Below are 19,156 nucleotides of genomic sequence, written 5' to 3' on the forward strand. Positions count from 1 at the left end.
TTTACTTCGCCTTTTTTTTTATTCAGATCAAATACAAACAATCCAGGGGGCTATTGTACAAAAGTAGAATAAAGAAATCCAGGATAACTGAAAAAGCGCAACTTCATCAACCATTTCTAAACAACTGCAATAGTAGGGTTTAAGCATTTAAGTAATGCATGTTAATAAAAAATACATAAGAACACATTCAGACGACAGCGGAATACCTGTTAAAAACGTTTATTTCGGATCAGAGCGGCAGCTGATTTAACACGAGACTCCAGAATTAATCTTAGCCTGGCTGTTAGCCTGCTCGGGAGCAGGAGCTGCAAAGAATAAATCTCCATGGTTACTTGGCTGGGTTTAATTCATCCTGCTTTCGTGCAACCAACTCAAAGCTAAATTCATCCAGGATAACTTGAATATCCCGACTTAATCCCTTATCCTGGTTTCGTGCAATAGCCCTCAGGCACTTAAGCAGTAATTTCCCAACCAATGAATATATCTCCTGCCTCAGTTTCAACAAGAATAAAACCCATAAACAGATATAGACAATACTTGATAACAACAAAAACAATACAAATAATATCAACATAACAAACACAAGGACATATTTACAGCCATGACCAAATGACCTCCTCCAATAAAAGTGGCCAGAGGGGAGTCAATTCATAGGGGTTCATTTCATGGCGTGTGGCTTTACATTTACATTTACATTTATTCATTTAGCAGACGCTTTTATCCAAAGCGACTTCCAAGAGAGAGCTTTACAAAAGAGCATAGGTCACTGAACATAACAACGAGATAGTCCCAAACATTGCAAGCAGCCAAAACATGAAGCATACATTGTGAAAAAGCTAAACAAGTGCCAAAAGGGAAGACCCATAAGAGCATGTAGTTATACAAGTTACAAATAAAACAACATGAACCATAAAAGTGCAGGACTGTACCTGTAAAAGAACAATCAACAGTAAAATATTACACAGCAAGTACAAGACTTAACTTCGTTATATCTAACCTACAATAGCAACAAGTCACTCAATAAGAGTCGTAGTGATCCTGGAGGAAACTAACAAATCCAGCCAAGCATTCTTAAGTGCCGTTGTACTCCCGGAACAAGTGCGTCTTGAGCCTTTTCTTGAAGGTGGGGAGACAGTCAGTGTCCCTGATGGAGGTGGGGAGCTGGTTCCACCATTGGGGCGCCAGGCAGGAGAAGAGCTTGTGTTGGGACCGGGCAGTCTTGAGCGGTGGGACCACCAGGCGGTTGTCTGAAGAAGACCGTAGGTGACGGGTGGGGGTGTAAGGTTGCAGGAGAGACTTGATGTAGATGGGTGCAGTCCCGTTCACTGCTCGGAAGGTCAGTACCAGGGTCTTGAATCTGATACGGGCGTTGATGGGTAGCCAGTGGAGGGAGATGAGGAGCGGGGTAACATGGGAGCGTCTGGGTAGATTGTAGACCAGGCGGGCCGCTGCATTCTGAATCCTCTGAAGAGGGCGGGTTGCACATGCTGGGAGACCAGCGAGCAGCGAGTTGCAGTAGTCCAACTTGGAGAGGACCAGTGCTTGGACTAGCAGCTGGGTGGAGTGCTCAGACAGGTATCTCCTGATCTTTCGGATGTTGTAGAGGGTGAATCTACAAGACCGGGAGACTGCGGCGATGTGGGCCGTGAAGGAGAGCTCGTCATCCATTGTAACCCCAAGGTTCCTGGCAGAGGATGAGGAGGTCACCGTCGCAGATCCCAGGGTGATTGACAGGTCGTGGGAGATGGAGGGTTTAGCCGGGATGATGAGAAGTTCTGTTTTGGCGAGGTTCAGCTGGAGGTGGTGCTCGGTCATCCAGGCGGAGATGTCTGCGAGGCAGGCCTCAATCCTAGCAGAGATCCCCGGATCGGTCGGGGGGAACGACAGGTACAGCTGGGTGTCGTCAGCGTAGCAGTGGTAGGAGAAGCCATGGGAGGTGATGATTGGTCCAAGTGAGGTGGTGTACAGAGAGAAGAGGAGGGGTCCAAGGACGGAGCCCTGTGGGACACCGGTGGAGAGCTGGCGGGGGTCTGACAGTTTGCCTCCCCAGGAGACCTGGTAGGATCTTCCCGAGAGGTAGGATGAGATCCACTGGAGTGCAGTGCCAGTGATGCCCATCTCTCCAAGTCTGTAGAGCAGGATCTGGTGGTTAACCGTGTCAAACGCTGCAGAAAGGTCCAGCAGAATGATGACGGATGACCTCGAAGCCGCTCTGGCAGACTGGAGGGCAGTGGTGACTGAAAGGAGGGCAGTCTCTGTGGAGTGGCCGGTCTTGAAGCCCGATTGGTTGGGGTCAAGCAGGTTGTTCTGAGAGAGAAAGTTAGACAGTTGGTTAGATACAGCACGTTCAATTGTTTTAGAAAAGAAGGGTAGCAGTGATACCGGTCTGTAGTTCTGGAGGACGGCAGGGTTAAGGGAGGGTTTTTTGAGTAGAGGAACAACTCTGGCCTGTTTGAAGGCAGATGGGAAGGTGCCAGAGGTAAGAGAGGAGTTTAGGACATGGAGCAGAAAAGTTATGATAGAGGGGGAGATAGTTTGAAAGAGAGGGGAGGGGACAGGATCAAGGGGGCAGGAGGTGGGGCGATGAGAGAGAATGAGGTCAGAGAGCTCTGACTCGGACAGGGGAGAGAAAGAGTTTAGACATTTAGTTGGGTCAGTCGTGAAAGGTGAGGGGGTAGGAAAGGTGGGTTTAGGGAACCGACTGCTAATGTCGGAGACTTTTTCCTCAAAGAAGGAGGAGAAGTCGTCTGCTGTCAGAGTGGAGGGGGCGGGTGGGGGAGGTGGGTTAAGAAGGGTGGAGAAGGTAGAGAAAAGTTTGTGGGGGTTAGAAGCAGAGTTAATTTTGTTAAGAAAGTAGAGGGTTTTAGCACCAGTTATGTGAGAAGAGAAGGATTTAAGGAGGGAGTGATACTTATCAAGGTCCAGACCGTCTTTGGACTTGCGCCATCTCCTCTCGGCTGCTCGAAGGGTGGACCGCTTTTCACGAATAACATCCGTAAGCCACGGGCAGGAGGGAGAAGATCGTGCAGGCCTGGTTGACAGGGGACAGAGAGAGTCAAGTGATGCAGTTAACGTGGTTAACAGGGTGTCGGTGGCAGTGTTAGTGGGGTAGGACGAGAACTCGTCAATGGGAGGGATGGAGGATGTTACAACAGAGGAGAAATGGGAGGGGGATAGGGAGCGGAGGTTGCGCCGGAAAGTTACGAGGGGAGGGGAGGTAGGAGGAGTTGGAGGGAGAGAGACAGAGAATTTGATAAAGTAGTGATCAGATATGTGCAGTGGGGTTACAGAGGTTACATATATATACATTCACACCCACAATACGAGACATACAACGAGGCTGGAGGAAGAAGACCTAAGTCACGTAATGTGTTGGCAAAGTATTGTTGAGTTGCTCTTGCGCATGGTTGTGTTGGAAGAGACCGCGCGCCTCAGTGCGCCACTGCTCGCCATAGCGCGCCACAGTGTCCGAATCCTCAATGAGCAAAACAGCAGACCAGATCTTCACAACTATAAGCACATTCTCAGCTTCACACTATTGGCGAAATACTACACACAGTGGTTTTGCAAATCACTAAGTAATAATGTTGTTTACAATATGTGCTTCATGTTTTGGGCTACTCGCAATGTTTTGGGGCTCTCTTTTTGTTATTATCAGTGACCTATGCACTTTGTAAGGCTCTCTCTTGGAAGTCGCTTTGGATAAAAGCGTCTTCTAAATGAATGAATGTATACAATGTATCCAGTGTTTTTGCCCAGTTCGGTAAAGTGCCCACTAGATAGCAGTGTAAGAGCACAAATAGTAAGGGCAGAGCCTCTAGTCAATGTGATGGGTATGAGCATAAATTGCATAGTGTTTCAAGTTTCAAGTCTTTTATTGTATAAGTAGCAATAGCTTTCAGAACAACACAAGGTCAGACTGGGCACTGAAATTCTTAAGACAAGACAACGCAAGCACCTGGCATAACATAACATATAAGTACACAGAACATAATCTACATCTATCTACATAAATAATCGACTATACTAACCCTAATACAAAAATGTCCTAAATTACAGATAACAATAAATAATACACTATACTAGCCCTAAATGCAACATAAAACCTATTTCAACCCTATAACCCATTCTAACCTAGGTGGAGTACAATACAAAAGTGCAAAATGCAGATCAGTGACTATGTCAATGACCATACAGGAGCCTGGTGGCGTACAAATAAATAAATAACATTACAAAAAAACAAGTTAGGAATACACAGGGTTGAAGACAGCTGGACAGTACACATATTAGCCTTATTCAAGAAATAAAACATGTAATACCCATGGCAAAATGTACAATTGTTTGTCTTACATGTATCCTATTTTAATAGTTACATAATGCAATAATGTTAAACACACACAACATTGTATTTGGTCTGCTCATCTTTATTACATTGACGTGATTGAGACTGCTTACTCGTTCCAAGGCCTATTGACAATGTGATTACAATAGTTAAACACAGTGCACACACACATCATTTATGACAGGACATTGAGGATCGGTTCAAGAACATTAGTTCCCAAATGCATCCCTAGTTGTAACTCTAATTTAAAAAAAATGTGTTCAAGGAACATTCTTCGAAGAACTGGTGGCGTGTACTGGTGGACTCCACTTCAGAACAAAGGCTATAATCTTTCAATCCTATTAAAGCCTACATTATTCTCACATACATGTTACATGGTGCTCATGCAATGCAAAGAGAAGGCAAGATCCAGAAAGGTAGTTCACTCTTTTCTTGGGGTCATGTTTAACATAATTATTGTTGCTTCTTATTGAATGACTTTTTGATTTGACTTAACATGATTATATGTTTTTAAGTGTCTTCTACCCATTTTGTAACATTGATGTTCTTTGGGGTCATTTTCACCCCAGGCTGTTTTAGCTGTATGATACATACAAGAAATATCTAAATGTACATACATTTGTTTTGAATGTTATAGGGTTATAAAATGTTATAAAATGTAAAGATATTATGGTTCCCCTCCCCACTTGAATGATAGGGTAGACTTAGTGCTCCTAATGTCATCAAAGTGGGTTTGCATATATTCCATAGTCAGTCAAAAGGTTGTTTTGATGTATAAAGGGGGGTGGGGGTGGATTTTTTTATTTTATTTAAAGGGCTATTTAGGTGTGTGAACAAACAAACAAAAGTATCTGACACAAAAAAACCTGGGTACAAATCTGATTCTGGGCGTTAAAGTAGCTACTAGCTTTTTTGCTATAATTGGGTGCATTTACATGTTAATGTTCATTAATGTACACAGACGGCTCGCGTTTTGCAGCATTGGCAGGAAGAGCTACTGATTCTGAGACCTTAAATTAGACTCTTTCTGTGTTATCTTGCAGGACACGACCCAGCCCACACTTGGAGCCGGCAAGGACATATAAGTAAAACACTTGTACAACACTCTCCTGCATTTCACAGCCATACAATGGAATATCAGTCCAGTGAGATTCCTCTCTTTCTCTCCATCCTCCCCGTTCTCCTCTCTCCCCCAGTGTCGTACAAGCGTCTCCTGTCTCTCCAGAGTCTGAGTGAGGTTGCCAGTCCCTGGAGGGGGCTGACCCTGAACCGCTGCCTAGTTCTGGCCCTGCAGCTGGTTCTGGTCAGCACATCCCTTGCAGTTGAAGGTTCAGACCATCATAAAGCCCCCTCCTCACTCCACCCTGGAGCCCCCAGACGAGGCCCCCTGGAACACATGCTCTCAGCCTTAAGGGAGGGCTGGCCCCCCCGAGGGGGGCAGGGGGGCCAGGAGGCTCTGGTCCGGTTTGGAGTGTGCCCGGGGTCGGAGGGGAGCCCTGTCGCTGCCCTGGCACGGCTGGTTGGTGCTGGAGACAGACTGCGTGTCATGCACCCTGAAACAGGTCACCACGGAGACACACCCGGCCTCACTCGGTTCATATTCAGCACATCATGCATCTTAATAACATGTTTTAATTTTGTTTATTCACACAGAGCTGTTGGAGGAGAAGGGAGGAGGAGGACGAGGACGGCTGGTGTTGAACTTTCACCTCCCCCTCTCTCCGCTCCTGAAGCTGCATCCTGTCCTTGCCCTGGCTTTCAGTGTTCCCATGACAACCTCAGACATGGAGGTCTCCTTCACCAGCCCTGCCCTTCAACCTCCTACACAAGTGAGGCTCCACCCATCTCCTAGGCCCCGCCCCCAGGCCAGGGAAATTGTGGTCTTGACTTTAAATGTTTCTGTGTCTCCCAGACGCTGTGTCTGTCATCGAAGACCCAGTACCTGGTTCTGACTGGACAGCCTTCAGGGGGCCACAAATGGAGAGTTTCTGTCACATTGAAGACACCGGAAACAGAATCAGGCATGAACCAATGTTCAGCTATACTTCATCTGAAGTTCAGATCCACTTTTTTGGCTAGTTAAACCTCTCTAACCCCTTCTCTCTCTGCAGGGAAAAAGTTGTCTGAGCTACAAAGTATTCTGATTGGTGGAGAAACATCAACCCCTCTGCTACTGTTATCATTGGATAGAGCGACAGGAAAGAGGTGAAGTTTCATTGTTTCACAATTAAATCACTTTCTAAGCCAGCTCATCATTAAATTTACATTTTTATAGCAGATTATGTTGTCCAAAGCGACATCCAAATTGTATTATGTCACAGAATTGCAGAATTGCCAAACCATGACTTGATGATTCCTCCTGAGTTCAGAGTTGTTCATCTGTGTTCCCCAGAGAGACACCGGAGCCATGCGGCTTCCTGTGTGAGCTCCAGAGCTTCCTGTCTGAGGTGCTCCCACAAGTGCCCCTCCAGAACTCCGCCCCCTTCCCCCTGGCATCCCTGAACTCCCTGCCCCCCCTCCCCCTGGGCCCCTCCTCCAGTGAGGCACTCCTCCTCTGCCTCATCAACTCCTCTGGCCCCACACTGTTCTCCTTCCCCCAGAGGAGGCCAGTGCTGGGGGGGCAGGGGGGGGCCCTGCTGGGGGGCCAAAGTGGGGAGCTTTCCCTGACCCCCGTCTTGCTGGAGACCCTGAGGCTTCGGCTGGCGGAGGCCGTGGGCCGGCTGGGGCGGGAGGAGCTTGGATTCAGCGGTATGGACAGGCTGTGGAGGCTGCAGGAGCTCAGCGCCCTCCCCAGGCCAGGAGAGGAACTGCATAAAGGTCCACATTCTTGATTAAGATGCTCATAAAGATCTGTATTTGTCTTTGATCTGTCTTTGGTGAGTGTGTGTGTGTCAGTAACGGGGGGTGTCCCCACCCCCAGGTGGGGGTTGCTCCAGAGAGAGACAGTATCGGGCCCTGCTCCTGCTGAAGGCCCTGCACATGGTTCAGGGGCAGCGGGAGGTGAAGCGGGGCCTGCGTGTGGCGCGAGCATCCCCTGAGCGGAGCTCCGTCTGCCAGCTGCACAGTCTGACCGTATCCCTAGAAAGCTTCTTCAGGGACCCGCCGCACGCCAACATCAAAAACTGTGAGGGCAGCTGCCACTTTCCCATCCTGCAGGGCGTCAACGGCAACAACCATGTCATGCTGCTCAACAGCCAGGTATCCTGCACACCCTGCATACTGTACACTACACTTACACCATGTTCATTATACCTTACCCTCCACCCTACTCAGTGTAGGAACAAGGTGGAAGTGCAGCTCTGACCAGCCTGTTTGTGTGCAGGTGCAGAGAGGGCTGGAGCTGGGACGAAGCCCCTGCTGTGTGCCCCTGGAGTACGGCCCCCTGACAGTGGTGGAGCTGGATGCCAACAACGGAGCCACCATCAGCATAAAGGACAACATGGTGGCCAAGAAGTGTGGCTGTCGCTAAAGAGGAAAAGAGGAGGGTGGAGAGGAGGAGAGTTGGTCACACCAGTGCAAGAAACCCTCCCCAACCCTCCCTCGCCCCACCTAAATTATCGCTTTCAGTTCTGTAGTACGTTTTAATAAAGTGTATTTAAAAATAATCAGGACCTCTTGTAATTATTGTCACCTTTTGAGATATCCTGAAAATTTGAATGTGAATGCATTCATGATTTATGACATGATGATGTGCATGATGGCTGCACTAAAAGCCTTCATTTGCAACAGGACATTATTACTGCAAGAGACCATATGCCTTACAAAATGTCATCCTAATAACAGGTTTAGTCGATTGTGTGTGTGTATGTGTGTGTGTTTGTTTCCAGCCTGTCTGTGTGTGTTTCCAATATGTGAAGGGCCAAGGAATATATCACAAATGATTTGTATTTATCCCTTGACCCCCCATAGTTTAGATTACTTTTCGGCTCTATATGTATGGATGATTACGGTAAATAATCCAGGTCACGGTGACACTAGAATAAATATTGATCTAAAACCATTATCAAATGTCCTCCTAATAAGGTTGTGTGTTTCCAGACTCAATATATACAAAAAATAGGGGGCCAGGGGGATATATATATATATTTTTGTATTTACATGATTAAATAGCAGTACATAGTACTTAGCCGAGGAAGCCCCTGGCCCCAATCTTAGTTACTAATTTCGGCTCTATATATATATCGGCTAGTTATGGTAAGTAATCCAGGCCACGGTGACAAAACCGCTAGAATACATCTAAAAGCATGTATTTACAAATAGAAGGTTTTCACCGACGTCACGTTCTGAGCAGTAACCTGGATGCACGGCCATTGTGGAGGCACTTGGTGTAAATAACTGAACGGAGTACATGGAGTATTGTGCGCTTTGGATACTTTAAGTGAATGTAGCCATGTGGACGATTAGAACCTCACTTTGGATTGACGACAGTATGAAAATATAGGACGGTTTTATGTTAATATCGCTCTGGAAAAGAGCGTCTGCTAAATGAGTAAATGTAATATAAAATGTAATCTTCATGAAAGTCAGTTGGTTTAACTGTTACTGTAGCTAGCTAAATGTGGGAACGGAAGATAAAGTTATAAAGAGCTAGCCTAGCTAAATTGTCGTCCTTTAGTTTAAACTCCGTAATGTTAAGCGTATATCGTAATAGTACTTGTTTTTGTACTACTTTAAATGCAATGACAAATACACTGAGTAGCCTACAGAAAATATGCGTCTGTATTTTCTGTATTGTAAAGTAAACTAATGGCGCCCCATTACTATCCCCCATGTTGAGAAACACTGTCCACATGTTGAAGTGCTTGTTGTGTTCGAAAAAAAGGCTTGATATATAAATACTATCCCTCATCATTAGTGCATGTAGGCCTACATAGGGTTTAGAGCAATGCAGATATTCTTGCAGCGCGTTGTCATAACTATTATAAAAAGATTTTGCATTCACCTGTAAACTAATGGTTTGTGTTCTGTTCCAATCCATTTACCTAGCGTCCTCAGGTCTCTGACAATGTCTTCTAGACGGGATGGCCAGTCCGGACAGAAGCCGGGGTGGAGCAGGATTGTGCGGTGCTCAGAGGAAGACTCTGCCATCTTGAACTTTGTGTGCAAGCGCAAGCGTGAGACCCGAGGTATCCTGCTGTGGCTGGAATTGGAGAAGCGGGGTCTGATCAATCGTAGCTGCTGGTCCATGAAGGTTCGCTATCAGAAGTACATTTACATTTAGTCATTTAGCAGACGCTCTTATCCAGAGCGACTTACAGTAAGTACAGGGACATTCTCCCCGAGGCAAGTAGGGTGAAGTGTCTTGCCCAAGGACACAACGTCATGCACACCGGCCGGGAATTAAACTGGCAACCTTCAGATTACTATGCCGATGCTCTACCCGCTCAGCCACCTGACTCCCTAAGTACCTGTGTTTCATTGCTGCAGAACCAGGCCAGTCTTCTGAACCAGAGGTCGGAAAGCCAGCCTCTATCCTAGTGTGGCTGTAATTGGAGAAGCAGGGTCTGATAAATCGTAGCTGCCGGACCATGAATTAGGTTCGCTAACAATTGAGATTTCATCTTTGGGAGTATAATGTGTACAAAACCTTTTTTATAATGCCTTTTTAATGTGTTCACAGTGGTTCTCAAGTGCCATCTCAAGCCGGAGTAGAGGACTTCCCCCATTTTTTCCTCGCCCCAGCTGGAAGACCTGTCGTGAACCACCCAGAGTACAAACAGTAACCTTTTTCTATATGTTAGGTGAGAAACAAGTGTATTCCCCTTTCCCGCGCTGCGCACCAGCATAAACGTATACAAAGTTACAGATAAATGGGTACTGTGTAGACGGTGATTGTGTGTTTTTTTTGCAGGTGCATCATGAGCGTGCATGTAGGCCTACATAGGGTTTGGGGCAATGCAGATATTGTTGCAAGGCGTTGTCATAACTGTTGTAAAAGGATTTTGCATTCCCCTGTAAACTAATGGCTTGTGTTCTGTTCCAATCCTTTAACCTAGCGTCCTCAGGTCTAACCCCGACAATGTCTTGTAGACGGGATGGCCAGTCGGGACAGAAGCCGGGGTGGAGCAGGAGTGCGCGGCGCTTTGGCAACACGTCAGAGGAAGACTTCGCCATCTTGAACTTTGTGTCCAAGCGCAAGAGTGAGACCCGAGGTATCCTGCTGTGGCTGGAATTGGAGAAGCGGGGTCTGATAAATCGCAGCTGCCGGTCCACAAAGGTTTGCTATCAGAAGCACCTTTGTGTTTCATTGCTGCAGAACCAGAGGAGGGGAGGACACAGGGTTAGACAGGTAGAGGACTTGGGGTTAGGCCAGGGGTGGGGTTTGTTGCGTTCAGGATCGCGGACGAGGGGGAGCACGCGGGGGTTTAGGGTTAGAGAGGGAAGAGGACTTGGGGTTAGGCCAGAGGAGGGGAGAACACAGGGTTAGACAGGTAGAGGACTTGGGGTTAGGCCAGGGGTGGGGTTTGTTGCGTTCAGGATCGGGGACGAGGGGGAGCACGCGGGGGGTTAGGGTTAGACAGGTAGAGGACTTGGGGTTAGGCCAGGGGTGGGGTTTGTTGCGTTCAGGATCGGGGACGAGGGGGAGCACGCGGGGGGTTAGGGTTAGACAGGTAGAGGACTTGGGGTTAGGCCAGAGGAGGGGAGAACACAGGGTTAGACAGGTAGAGGACTTGGGGTTAGGCCAGGGGTGGGGTTTGTTGCGTTCAGGATCGGGGACGAGGGGGAGCACGCGGGGGGTTAGGGTTAGACAGGTAGAGGACTTGGGGTTAGGCCAGGGGTGGGGTTTGTTGCGTTCAGGATCGGGGACGAGGGGGAGCACGCGGGGGGTTAGGGTTAGACAGGTAGAGGACTTGGGGTTAGTGCTGGGTTTGGGCCCTATAGGTGATTGCTGATGGTTGAGCGTATACTGTGCTGTGCCACATAAGTCAAAATAAAATAAAAAAATTAAAAACTCTTTCACTTTCCCTTGTCCCTTCCTTCCTTGAAAATAGTTGTCACCCAGAGAGTTTGCGTGGGCGGGGTGGTACACACCATCACCTTCCCGCAGTGTTGGTGTTAGAATTGGGTCGGTGGTTTGGGGAGCTTGGGGTTATGGCTCAGGGTTTGGCTGTTGGCGTTGGCCTGGGGTGAGAACGTAGAGGTAGACAATGGGTCGGGCTGAAGTAACGTGTCCGTTCTGATACAGCAGGTGCTGTGTGGCGACGATGGTTGAGTGTAAAAATAGTCACATGACTTGGCAGAGTGACGTCGTGACGTTTTTGAGCCCCCCAAACGCCAAACCCCTCCCTCCAATTGAGCTCTATAAATGGAGCAGAGGGCGCATGGGCGGGTGGGCGGGCTAAATTTTCAGAGTAAATTTTGCAGCCCGCTTCTGACAGCTGCTCCGTTCATCCCTATTCATTTGGGGTCCACCGTTATTAATGTGGGGTTATTGCTGTTATTAATGTGGGGTTATTGCTGTGCTGCGGCAATGCGCTTCTCATCCCCGTTGTGACGGGTGTGTCTTTTTGTTGGCGTTTAGCTGTTGATAAAAGGCTGTCATTACTGAGCAAAGTCGATGTATTGTGCATAGCTCCGTAGCGGGGCGAGGGCGGCATGGGAAGACGTTGTGCGCGCAACACAGCTCATGCACCCACATACAATGTGTACAGTGGAGAATGCCCGCAGTCATTTGTGTGTGAGTCGTGTTTAGCTGTTCGTGAGAGTGTGGATTTGTTGAGCAAAGTGTATATACACATATTGCCGAGTGGCTATTGCACGCTGTCGTGTTGCGCCCACAGCGCGCCACAGTCCAGAGTCCGTGCTGCGCGTCTCCCCCAGTCAAAAGCCAGCGCTCCAGTTACGGATTTGTGTTATTGCAACAAATATGCTGCAGTCCCGCAGGGGGCGCCGCACGGCCGGCCGGCTGGTCAAAATGCATTGCTTCAAATGAAGAAGACGAACGCGTCGTTCACTCTCTGTGGTCGTCATTGATTTCGTTCGCAAGTGGCGAGCCAGACCAAAACCCCCGTTTCATTTTATCCTAATGTGTGAACATGTGAGAAAAAATGATAAAGAAAACGATCAGTGATAAAGAGAAGCAATCGTCGATCCATAAATTCATCAATCAATCAATCAATCAATCAATCAATCCAAGCTTCTGCTCCAAATGACGTCAGTGCGGTCAGCTGTGGGGTTTCATTGGGGTTTCATTGGGGTTTGGGGGGATAGCCTAGCCCTCCTAGCCAGCCTGTGGGTAGTGGGCATACGTAGGTAGGTAGGTAGGGTAGGTAGGTAAGGGAGAGCCCACGAGCATGGCACTCATTTGCATGGCACTCGTTTACATACCGCTAGCCCATTGGTCGAGGCACTTTGACACCGCCCAGAAAATGTCAAGACAGTGCACGGACGTTACAGGGTTTTGAAACTTTGCGCCACCCTGTGGACAAAAAAAGCCACTGCGACAGTCAAAGTCGAGCACTAGGTCAACGGTTGTGGCCTCGGGCGTCTGGTGAAGCCCTCGTGCTTGCTACGAGTCTGAGAGGCGCGCGCGGGCGATCTCCCTGCATTCAGCAGGCCTCCAGCTTTCCGTGGGCATGCGTTGTGTGGGCGTTTGTCCCCCGATTGGCCCCCCTCGGACAGGCCAAGGCGCTAGGCGTGGCGTGATGTTTTTGCACTGGTCACTGTTCATCTCACCGTGATAATACCCGAGGGGCACACCTGTACGGCCACTCTTTGTCAGACTCCCAAAGCCCCTCTGAAGTGGAATATACATGGCGGTCTTTCATGGGAGCTTGAGGACGGGGCTTGGGGCTTGGGGCTTGGGGCTTGGGGCTTGGGGCTTGGGGCTTGGGGCTTGGGGCTTGGGGCTTGGGGCTTGGGGCTTGGGGTAAGGGATAGCCCACGAGCATGGCACTCCTTTGAATGGCACTCGTTTACACATCGCGAGCCCATTGGCCCACAATAGAATAAAGGCTCGATTGTATAAACACTATCCCTCATCATTAGTGCATGTAGGCCTATGTAGGGTTTAGAGCAATGCAGATATTTTACTGAACAGCAGACAGACAGACAGACAGACAGACAGACAGACAGACAGACAGACACACACACACACACACACACACACACACACACACACACAGACACACACAGACACAGACACACACAGACACACACACACACAGAGAGATGCTCAAAACAGTAACCCTTTGATATGTTAGGTGAGAAACAAGTGGATTCCCCTTTCCCGCGCTGCGCACCAGCATAAACGTATACAAAGTTACCGATAAATGGGTACTGTCTAGACAGTGTTTGTGTGTGTGTGCGCGTGTGCATGTGCGGGAAACTGAGAGACGGGAGATATGTGTGCAGGTTCTCGAGGGAAGGCAGATTGCAGCCAATCACCTTCTCTGCAGTGCGGATGACACGCTGCAGCCTGCTCTTGTCCTTGGCAGTGGCAGCAGCGTACCAGGTCAACAAAAATAGGAAGGCAAGTGAAAAAGGCAGGAATGCAAATGGATGCGTTGTGAAATTGTGTGTTTGCTTTTCTTTTGCAGGTGCTCTGTGGCGATGGACGAGTGTGTAAATCACGTGTCTGCAGGGAAAGGTAGGTGCCACATATTTGGAGATCAAGGTAAGTGTTGTTGCAACGTTTTTTAGTGTGTAGGTGAGTGAGGGGGTGCTCCTGGAAGTGTGTGACCAGTGTTGTTTGTAGCTGTGCCAGGCGGTTTGTTGTTCTGGTGTTGTTTCAGCCTGGTGTCTATCGATGCCCCGGTTTCTCCAACGTAGTGTTTGTGGCAGAGGGTGCAGGTGATGACGTAAACCACATTGGAGGTTTGTGAAGTGAGACTGCCCGGAACCGGAGCTGATGTGTGACTGTGGGGGTTTGTGATGAATTTTCCGTTCTTGTAGGGACTCCACTACCTGCCATCGAGCACATCCAGAGGAAACGCTGTCTGCATCGAGCTCGCAGCATCCTCCAGGACTCCCCTCGCCCAGCCGACACACGTCTGCCTTCACTTTGTCACTTGCACTACTGGAATGTCAATTTGCAACCACTGTCTGTTTATTGCAGTCACAGCTGTTTACAGTAACAGCTGTTTACTTGCGAATCTTGCACTGCGCCACCTTAACTGGATTGTGCTCCTTTGCACTGACGACTGTCATATGCAGTGCCAACTGTTTGCATTCAGCACCGTACTTTTAACTGTAATATGCAATCAATTTCCACTGCACTTTGACACTTTTTTTTTTTTTTTAAGGATAGCTTCTGTCCATACTTTATTGCACAACACCTGCACTTACTTCTGGCCAGACCTAAACTACATTTGGTTGCCTTGTACCTGTACTTGTGTAATGACAATAAAGTTGAATCTAATCACATCTTTGGTTCTCTAGGTTGGAATGCAGAAGAAAATCAACGGGAACCACATTTTAAAAAAGGACCAGGAGCCCTCGTCATCGTTGTTACCTGTTGGGATGTCCTGAAACTATGAACGCCAACGCAGGTAAGTAATACACAAGGTAAGTGATGTACAAGAAGTAACATACACATAGGAGAAGGTTCACACACACACACACATATATATATATATATATATTTATTCAAACACTAACAGTGTCTGCAGGTAGGTAGGTAGGTGGGTGCCAAATATTTGGAGATCAAGGTAAGTGTTGTTGCAACGTTTTTTAGTGTGTAGGTGAGTGCCATTTTTGGACATCTTTACCATTGTTTGAGCTGCTAAATCAATGCTAAACACACACACACACACACACACACACACAGACACACACAGACACACACAGACACACACACACAGAGAGAGATGCTCAAAACAGTAACCCTTTGATATGTTAGGTGAGAAACAAGTGTATTCCCCTTTCCCGCGCTGCGCACCAGCATAAACGTATACAAAGTTACAGATAAATGGGTACTGTGTAGACGGTGATTGTGTGTTTTTTTTGCAGGTGCATCATGAGCGTGCATGTAGGCCTACATAGGGTTTGGGGCAATGCAGATATTGTTGCAAGGCGTTGTCATAACTGTTGTAAAAGGATTTTGCATTCCCCTGTAAACTAATGGCTTGTGTTCTGTTCCAATCCTTTAACCTAGCGTCCTCAGGTCTAACCCCGACAATGTCTTGTAGACGGGATGGCCAGTCGGGACAGAAGCCGGGGTGGAGCAGGAGTGCGCGGCGCTTTGGCAACACGTCAGAGGAAGACTTCGCCATCTTGAACTTTGTGTCCAAGCGCAAGAGTGAGACCCGAGGTATCCTGCTGTGGCTGGAATTGGAGAAGCGGGGTCTGATAAATCGCAGCTGCCGGTCCACAAAGGTTTGCTATCAGAAGCACCTTTGTGTTTCATTGCTGCAGAACCAGAGGAGGGGAGGACACAGGGTTAGACAGGTAGAGGACTTGGGGTTAGGCCAGGGGTGGGGTTTGTTGCGTTCAGGATCGCGGACGAGGGGGAGCACGCGGGGGTTTAGGGTTAGAGAGGGAAGAGGACTTGGGGTTAGGCCAGAGGAGGGGAGAACACAGGGTTAGACAGGTAGAGGACTTGGGGTTAGGCCAGGGGTGGGGTTTGTTGCGTTCAGGATCGGGGACGAGGGGGAGCACGCGGGGGGTTAGGGTTAGACAGGTAGAGGACTTGGGGTTAGGCCAGGGGTGGGGTTTGTTGCGTTCAGGATCGGGGACGAGGGGGAGCACGCGGGGGGTTAGGGTTAGACAGGTAGAGGACTTGGGGTTAGGCCAGAGGAGGGGAGAACACAGGGTTAGACAGGTAGAGGACTTGGGGTTAGGCCAGGGGTGGGGTTTGTTGCGTTCAGGATCGGGGACGAGGGGGAGCACGCGGGGGGTTAGGGTTAGACAGGTAGAGGACTTGGGGTTAGGCCAGAGGAGGGGAGAACACAGGGTTAGACAGGTAGAGGACTTGGGGTTAGGCCAGGGGTGGGGTTTGTTGCGTTCAGGATCGGGGACGAGGGGGAGCACGCGGGGGGTTAGGGTTAGACAGGTAGAGGACTTGGGGTTAGGCCAGGGGTGGGGTTTGTTGCGTTCAGGATCGGGGACGAGGGGGAGCACGCGGGGGGTTAGGGTTAGACAGGTAGAGGACTTGGGGTTAGTGCTGGGTTTGGGCCCTATAGGTGATTGCTGATGGTTGAGCGTATACTGTGCTGTGCCACATAAGTCAAAATAAAATAAAAAAATTAAAAACTCTTTCACTTTCCCTTGTCCCTTCCTTCCTTGAAAATAGTTGTCACCCAGAGAGTTTGCGTGGGCGGGGTGGTACACACCATCACCTTCCCGCAGTGTTGGTGTTAGAATTGGGTCGGTGGTTTGGGGAGCTTGGGGTTATGGCTCAGGGTTTGGCTGTTGGCGTTGGCCTGGGGTGAGAACGTAGAGGTAGACAATGGGTCGGGCTGAAGTAACGTGTCCGTTCTGATACAGCAGGTGCTGTGTGGCGACGATGGTTGAGTGTAAAAATAGTCACATGACTTGGCAGAGTGACGTCGTGACGTTTTTGAGCCCCCCAAACGCCAAACCCCTCCCTCCAATTGAGCTCTATAAATGGAGCAGAGGGCGCATGGGCGGGTGGGCGGGCTAAATTTTCAGAGTAAATTTTGCAGCCCGCTTCTGACAGCTGCTCCGTTCATCCCTATTCATTTGGGGTCCACCGTTATTAATGTGGGGTTATTGCTGTTATTAATGTGGGGTTATTGCTGTGCTGCGGCAATGCGCTTCTCATCCCCGTTGTGACGGGTGTGTCTTTTTGTTGGCGTTTAGCTGTTGATAAAAGGCTGTCATTACTGAGCAAAGTCGATGTATTGTGCATAGCTCCGTAGCGGGGCGAGGGCGGCATGGGAAGACGTTGTGCGCGCAACACAGCTCATGCACCCACATACAATGTGTACAGTGGAGAATGCCCGCAGTCATTTGTGTGTGAGTCGTGTTTAGCTGTTCGTGAGAGTGTGGATTTGTTGAGCAAAGTGTATATACACATATTGCCGAGTGGCTATTGCACGCTGTCGTGTTGCGCCCACAGCGCGCCACAGTCCAGAGTCCGTGCTGCGCGTCTCCCCCAGTCAAAAGCCAGCGCTCCAGTTACGGATTTGTGTTATTGCAACAAATATGCTGCAGTCCCGCAGGGGGCGCCGCACGGCCGGCCGGCTGGTCAAAATGCATTGCTTCAAATGAAGAAGACGAACGCGTCGTTCACTCTCTGTGGTCGTCATTGATTTCGTTCGCAAGTGGCGAGCCAGACCAAAACCCCCGTTTCATTTTATCCTAATGTGTGAACATGTGAGAAAAAATGATAAAGAAAACGATCAGTGATAAAGAGAAGCAATCGTCGATCCATAAATTCATCAATCAATCAATCAATCAATCAATCCAAGCTTCTGCTCCAAATGACGTCAGTGCGGTCAGCTGTGGGGTTTCATTGGGGTTTCATTGGGGTTTGGGGGGATAGCCTAGCCCTCCTAGCCAGCCTGTGGGTAGTGGGCATACGTAGGTAGGTAGGTAGGTAGGGTAGGTAGGTAAGGGAGAGCCCACGAGCATGGCACTCATTTGCATGGCACTCGTTTACATACCGCTAGCCCATTGGTCGAGGCACTTTGACACCGCCCAGAAAATGTCAAGACAGTGCACGGACGTTACAGGGTTTTGAAACTTTGCGCCACCCTGTGGACAAAAAAAGCCACTGCGACAGTCAAAGTCGAGCACTAGGTCAACGGTTGTGGCCTCGGGCGTCTGGTGAAGCCCTCGTGCTTGCTACGAGTCTGAGAGGCGCGCGCGGGCGATCTCCCTGCATTCAGCAGGCCTCCAGCTTTCCGTGGGCATGCGTTGTGTGGGCGTTTGTCCCCCGATTGGCCCCCCTCGGACAGGCCAAGGCGCTAGGCGTGGCGTGATGTTTTTGCACTGGTCACTGTTCATCTCACCGTGATAATACCCGAGGGGCACACCTGTACGGCCACTCTTTGTCAGACTCCCAAAGCCCCTCTGAAGTGGAATATACATGGCGGTCTTTCATGGGAGCTTGAGGACGGGGCTTGGGGCTTGGGGCTTGGGGCTTGGGGCTTGGGGCTTGGGGCTTGGGGCTTGGGGCTTGGGGCTTGGGGCTTGGGGCTTGGGGTAAGGGATAGCCCACGAGCATGGCACTCCTTTGAATGGCACTCGTTTACACATCGCGAGCCCATTGGCCCACAATAGAATAAAGGCTCGATTGTATAAACACTATCCCTCATCATTAGTGCATGTAGGCCTATGTAGGGTTTAGAGCAATGCAGATATTTTACTGAACAGCAGACAGACAGACAGACAGACAGACAGACAGACAGACAGACAGACAGACAGACAGACAGACAGACAGACAGACACACACACACACACACACACACACACACACAGACACACACAGACACAGACACACACAGACACACACAGACACACACACACACAGAGAGATGCTCAAAACAGTAACCCTTTGATATGTTAGGTGAGAAACAAGTGGATTCCCCTTTCCCGCGCTGCGCACCAGCATAAACGTATACAAAGTTACCGATAAATGGGTACTGTCTAGACAGTGTTTGTGTGTGTGTGCGCGTGTGCATGTGCGGGAAACTGAGAGACGGGAGATATGTGTGCAGGTTCTCGAGGGAAGGCAGATTGCAGCCAATCACCTTCTCTGCAGTGCGGATGACACGCTGCAGCCTGCTCTTGTCCTTGGCAGTGGCAGCAGCAGCAGCAGCAGCGTACCAGGTCAACAAAAATAAGAAGGCAAGTGAAAAAGGCAGGTAACAGCTGTTTTCTTGCGAATCTTGCACTGCGCCACCTTAA

The 19,156-nt window shown here is 49.1% G+C and overlaps 1 protein-coding gene and 1 long non-coding RNA gene across 2 annotated transcripts; both read left to right on the plus strand.

Annotated features, from left to right (window-relative positions):
• The first annotated feature begins 4,730 nt into the window (after positions 1 to 4,730).
• Positions 4,731 to 7,917, plus strand: LOC146281780 (anti-Muellerian hormone-like). Its single transcript, XM_084702056.1, has 8 exons — positions 4,731 to 4,758; positions 5,539 to 5,904; positions 5,998 to 6,171; positions 6,255 to 6,380; positions 6,454 to 6,547; positions 6,735 to 7,159; positions 7,263 to 7,540; positions 7,665 to 7,917. Exons 1-8 carry the CDS (start codon positions 4,731 to 4,733, stop codon positions 7,809 to 7,811), a joined length of 1,638 nt encoding a protein of 545 aa, XP_084558182.1. The 3' UTR covers positions 7,812 to 7,917.
• Positions 7,918 to 8,648: 731 nt separating this feature from the next.
• Positions 8,649 to 10,342, plus strand: LOC146281781 (uncharacterized). Its single transcript, XR_014762497.1, has 3 exons — positions 8,649 to 9,533; positions 9,770 to 9,879; positions 9,963 to 10,342. It is a non-coding gene; the product is annotated as an uncharacterized LOC146281781 (long non-coding RNA).
• Positions 10,343 to 19,156: the final 8,814 nt, after the last annotated feature.

This window comes from Hypomesus nipponensis, chromosome 7, assembly GCF_054491055.1.
Source record: "Hypomesus nipponensis isolate SF chromosome 7, ASM5449105v1, whole genome shotgun sequence".
Taxonomy (NCBI): Eukaryota; Metazoa; Chordata; class Actinopteri; order Osmeriformes; family Osmeridae; genus Hypomesus; species Hypomesus nipponensis.